At 41.8% G+C, this 5,501-nt stretch overlaps 1 protein-coding gene across 1 annotated transcript; it reads right to left on the bottom strand.

The window, feature by feature from the left end:
• Positions 1-2,703: 2,703 nt before the first annotated feature.
• LOC116884356 (ral guanine nucleotide dissociation stimulator-like) lies at positions 2,704-4,238 on the bottom strand. Its single transcript, XM_032885484.1, has 3 exons — positions 4,044-4,238; positions 3,741-3,913; positions 2,704-3,007 (listed from the first exon to the last, which is right to left on the bottom strand). The coding sequence occupies exons 1-3, from the start codon at positions 4,236-4,238 to the stop codon at positions 2,704-2,706; spliced, it is 672 nt and encodes a 223-aa protein (XP_032741375.1).
• Between the last annotated feature and the right edge of the window lie 1,263 nt (positions 4,239-5,501).

Below are 5,501 nucleotides of genomic sequence, written 5' to 3'. Positions count from 1 at the left end.
GCTCTGTATCTCTCTTAGCATGAGCTGTCACTTGTTTATTTGGTTTTAGCCATTCTGACAGGTAAGATGGACTCTCAAAATCATTTTATTTGTATTTCCTTGATAACTAAGGATGCTGAATGTTTGTCTTAGTGCATTTAAATGAGAGCATTCTGTTGAGAATCCTGTTTAGATTTGTATTGATGGTTCATGTCCCCCAAGCCTTTGGGCATGTCCACTGCAGAGGCATAACATGGAGGGTTTGACTGCACTTACCACAGAGAGCTTACATTGAGACAATGTATGCTTCAGGAGTGGAAAGTGCATTCTGAGATGTGACATAGCCAAAGCTGCTTTTCCTTGGCTTTCAGGTATCTATTTGCCAATAGAAAGCTCTGCATGTTTCCAAGGAAAAAAACATAAACACTAACCATACCACAAAAACTTTGACTTACAATGGTGTCAGGTCAGTTAGATATGCAAATACTACTGTGACACAAATATTGTGGGAGTAAACAACAGATATCGGACTAAACTTAAGATTCACTCCCTGAGATGGACCCTATACCTGACACTGCTTGACTGAGCAAGAACCTGAGACTAGATACTTCAGAGACCTGGCGGAAATCTAAATAGAACTGTTGTACAAATGAAAGAGTAAAAAAGTGACTCCTTATGATCTGTTATACTCATAGACCAGTGCCTTCCTCAAACAACAGAGAAGCTTCCTCCACAAGCAGATGACAAGACATACTGAGACCCATAAACAGAATTTATGTAGAGGGAGACAACTAGGAGCATGCAATCCTAACCTGGACAAGTATCTTCATGCGCCCATCCTCAACACAGGATGATCTCCACTTGATAACCCTTGCAATTGAAAGTTCAGATCTTCCTATGAGAATTTCTAGGGAAAGAAACTTCTCTTAAGTGCAGTCATCATGTTCACCAAGAAATGGCTAACAGAAAGTGAACGCATTTATATCTATGAATGAGGCTCCTGGTTCATAATGTCCTACCAGGACTTTGTGTAATTTTCTTTTTATATTTCACTATTATTTATATATAGACTTTTTCTCTTTTATGTCTGCATGACCTTTGTGTATCTACTCTGGATTCCATGTTTTTGTTTTTAAGGGATTTTATGCTCATTCTTAGCCCTGGAGAAGGGGATTCTGAAATCTTCACACTTTCTGCAATGCTGAGTGCAGTTGCTGTTTCCTGGGGGAGGGGGGGAGAGAATCATGTTTGTCTGAGGGTGTGACCTGTGGTAGACTGACTGTATTTGTGCACTAAGTCATTGGACACATACCTATTCCTACATGATCCACATTAGTTGAATGCAGAGATTGAATAAAATTGGAATATGAAATCATCAAATATTATTATAAATAAATAAGTAAAAACAATCCAATTAATTAATACCAGAAGGGAGTCTGGTTGGCAAGTCATGGTATGAGTAGATGAGATGTGATGAGGGGTTGATACAATCAAAATTCTTTTATACTTTAAGAAAATGTTTTCTTCATTTGAAAAACACCTTCCTTCCCATTAAAACCCCTTTTCTCCTTCCAAAAAGTCTTGGGAAGTCAACATACAGCTCTCTGCCTGCATAGATCTATTCATCATGGAAATTCTTACCTAATTCTAGACTAGTATTTGGCTTCTTGGCTAGAAAAGTAACTTTGCCTATGCTGTAGCATGAATTAGCACAACTACAATTAATCTATTCATCTACAGGAGACCATTTATGCAGTTTGGATTTCCAGTTTTAATTCTTTGGTTGATTGATACGTCGTTAGATGAACAAAGTCAAATTAGTTGCGTTTATATTTTTGAGGTACTGACAAAATATTTCTGAAAGTAGGTAAGGCATTCTATATGTGACCTAGAAATGTGCCATGATTCTATGATTCCCCATCCTTGACAACCTGGGAATATTTGGTTGTACAATACAGCAGCTTCTGTGTAAATAGAATTGTTAACCACTGGACATAAGCCACTTTTCATGTTTTGTTTGAAGTTTATTGAAAGGTAATGTTGAATGTTATTGTATGTGATTTATTACTGATGTGTATATCTTTAGAAAAAAGACTATTTAAGACCTTTTATAATTTAAGCATGCCACTTAATTGTTTTAAATGCTCATGTTTATCTTTTTAAAATTATTTTTGTTCCTTATACCACTTTGAATGATGACCTTAAGATAATTTATCAAATAAAATATTCAAAATTTGCAGATATTTTCTCTCATTTTTACAAAACATTTTAGATATTGTAAACCAAATATTAACAAGTTATTAAAACCAATACTTAAACACAACTTTGAAAACACCAGAAAGAGTAAAAAGGCTGTTTCTCAGGGGAGGGAAGTCTGGCTGTGGGATTGGAACTGCTGCTGGATTGAAGTCAGCAGCTGATCATGAGGTACAGGAGCAGTAGCTCAGATATAGGACAGAGTGCAATTGATGACCAGAGGTGACAGGGCCATTCTCTAAATAGGTAGGCCCACTGTAACAAGCAGGACATGACTGAAAGATACACTGTATCTACAGATATACTAAGACACAGGTTCCACAGTTGCTATCATGTGCTGTCCTAGCTGTTGCTCTGACATCTGTCTGCAACTCCTCATGCATCAGAGAAATTCTGGAGGTTTTTGCGATCTACAGCTCTGATATACAAGTTGGTTCTGGCTCCAAAGTGGCTCTTTTCCCTGCTGATTTACACCCACTCAATGTGTTGATCTGAGGCAGTGTGTCTCCCCAGATCTGAGGCTTCCTCATCCTTGGTTTGTGAATTCTTGGCATGTTCTTCCTGCAACTGGGTCAGGAGCCTTTTGACCTGGACACTAAGATCAGAGTGTGGCATGCACACACTCAAGTAGGCCTTCAGGTATTTCAGAGGCAACAGGTCTGCTGGGTCACAAAAGTCCTCAGGATTCGTGTCCATCCATGTTTCCAGGAAGCTACAGAGGGTGTTCTTTACTTGTTCGTCCTCTTTAGAATAAGGGTTGAAGTAAGAGTACCTAGAGACCAGAGAGAATATCACCTGTACTTTCTCAGAACCCTCACCTAATGCTGGAAGTTCTGGCTGCTCTCAGAATAGTTAGTTCAGCTGTACACAATAGGTGCTTTCAATGTATCTGTGCAAATGTTGAACACAGGCATCTCTAGCCAGACATCTTGGTCATATGGTTTCCTGTATTACTGTTCATGGATCTCTACTTTGGACACATTTCTACCAGGTACTCCAATATTTCCAGTACCTCATATATATTATGAGAGAATTTCATTCAGTGAGGCCTCAGAAATGTTGCGTGAATGATAAAGTACTTTTTCTAAGTAGAGGGGTTAGTAACTTCCATTTTAGAGTCTCAGCTATGGACAGCCCAGTTGCTTAGACCAACCCTAGGAGAGGGAATTGCTTAATGGGTTCTGACAATTATGTACAAAAAAATAGATGGACAAAGAGAGAGACATTTAGAATTAGAGAAAGAGACTGAGATGGACATAGAGATATAGAGAATGTGATGGAGAGGGAGAGTGAGAAGAAAGGGAGATGAAAATGGAAAAGAAAGGAAGATGAAGGGAGTGAGAGAAAATGAGTAAGGGAGAGAGAAAGCTAGACACATACAAACACTGAGGGGGGCCATCAAGGGTGACAATGAGAGAAACAGGGAGAGAGACAGAGGGTGGGGTAGAAATTCCTGGAAAGAATAGGAAGATCTGAGAACTTTGGGCTTGATGATGGGCACTCACCTCACAAACAGCAGGTCCAATACCTGTAGGAGGGTGGCAAAACTTCTGTACGTAGACAGAAAAGGAAGGACAAACAAGGGGTCCCTTTCCTTCAGAGAAGGCACCAGGGTGTTCATCTGCTCAACCACAGTCTCTGCCTGGGTGCAGGACTGTCTCCTAGGCTCCCTCTGGTCCTGTTGAGCAGAAGCATTCTCCACCTGAAGAGAGATCAAAGTGGAGGGCTTGACCTGGCCCAGATCTGCACCCTTCTGAATGGTTCTCCTCATTCCAAGTTTCCCTGAATTATTTCAATGCCAAACCCACAGAGAAAAGAGTGTATATTTGGTCTGTGTTGCCCTGTCCTTGGCTGGCCTTGGTCAAATTTGTTCTTTTTTTTGAAAATGTCCACAGGCATTGAAGGCAAGAGTGAATCCTCTGCCTCCAGACACCATCATGGCCTTCCCTGTTATCTTTCTTAAGGCCTGGGCCTCGAGTAGTCTGAAGACAGCAAGAGAACATTCTGCCCTCTCTACTGTCTCTGACAAGTGAACCTGCGGGCCTTGCTCTGACCAGTGGGTTGCCTGGTTACCAAGGTTGTGCATTGTGAGGTCTACTTCATGAGGGTGGTTCCATTACTGTTCCACTCTTTGATCAGGACATTCCTTAAAGGCTCCCATGTCCCCTCCCATTTCAGAGGTGCACAAATAAACTCAGGAATACATCTGTTTCCCACTGCACTGTCCCCAGAGATTTCTCGATATGGCCAGCCCCTCAGCTGTGCAGTCTGAGTCCCTACTTTGGAGCTGCATCTCTAACCATAATCATAAATTCAGCCCCAATTATCCCAATCTACCATAAACATACTGTAGGCTTGTTTCCTTGCTTCATATGGCCTTGTATGTGTTCTGTGTAGGAGACTACATGCATACCTGTGACAGCCAGTAGCCCCACAGTGTCAGTGTGTCTACATCAGAATTCTCTGCCACAAAATTAGTTTCTACCATCAGGATCATTTAAGGGCTTAAGCCCAGAGGTTTACAGCCCTTTGTAAACAGCTGGCTGAGGCACATCCACCATCTTATAAGATGGAAGCTGGCACCCTAACGCTTTTTCAGTGGGGATTCATCCTCCATTGCTTCTTCTTTCAATTCCTGCTGGAGTTCTTGATCTGATCCTCTCCAGTGTTTGACTGTGACCTGTCATCTTCAAGAAAACTTTCTCTTTCCTTATTAGCATTTATTACTGATGCTTGTCACAGCAACTGAATGAGACTTGAATAGCAAACACTACATTTTCTCTGTCCCCATCCTTTGATATGTGGCAGCCAGTCTCTTCTCTAGCCCTCATCTCCCTCACTCCCTCATATCCCATCTCTTTCTCCATATTCTCTGTTTTCTTTGTCTGCTGTTCGCAGTGGTTTTTGCTCCAAAGTCATTCACTCTTCATCCTCTGGTCATCTCCCTCCTTCAAATAGAGTGTCCTTCAAACAGAGTGCAAGACACTGTGCCTCCACATCATGTGCATGCTAGTCCACGATGGTAGGCAACCCCTGCAGGTTCCACATCCCATAAGTACTCCCTCCCTGCCCCCCCTGGTTTGCCCTCTACCCGTCTCCACAAGCATGTCCTCACATTACCCACCCCACTTGACCTTTAATCTTCCTGGGGCCTCCAGGCTCCTGCGGATTAGGTGCATCTGTTATGAATGAACACAAACCAGGGAGTCCTCTGCCATATTTGTGTTGGAGGCCTCATCTCAGCTGGTGTATGCTTCCTTTTTGGT

This window comes from Rattus rattus, chromosome 15 (genome assembly GCF_011064425.1).
Source record: "Rattus rattus isolate New Zealand chromosome 15, Rrattus_CSIRO_v1, whole genome shotgun sequence".
Lineage (NCBI taxonomy): Eukaryota > Metazoa > Chordata > Mammalia > Rodentia > Muridae > Rattus > Rattus rattus.
Note: the sequence above shows the minus strand (reverse complement) of the source record. Positions and strands in the feature narration are given on the sequence as shown.

What these genes read in the sequence shown, in the direction of transcription:
- LOC116884356 (XM_032885484.1), bottom strand. Translation starts at nt 4,238, where the DNA reads ATGTTCTCTTGCTGTCTTCAGACTACTCGAGGCCCAGGCCTTAAGAAA. An exon ending in AAATATACACTCTTTTCTCT is followed by an intron (nt 3,914 to 4,043) that starts GTGGGTTTGGCA and finishes TCTGCTCAACAG; the next exon opens with GACCAGAGGGAGCCTAGGAG. An exon ending in TTGGACCTGCTGTTTGTGAG is followed by an intron (nt 3,008 to 3,740) that starts GTGAGTGCCCAT and finishes TCTGGTCTCTAG; the next exon opens with GTACTCTTACTTCAACCCTT.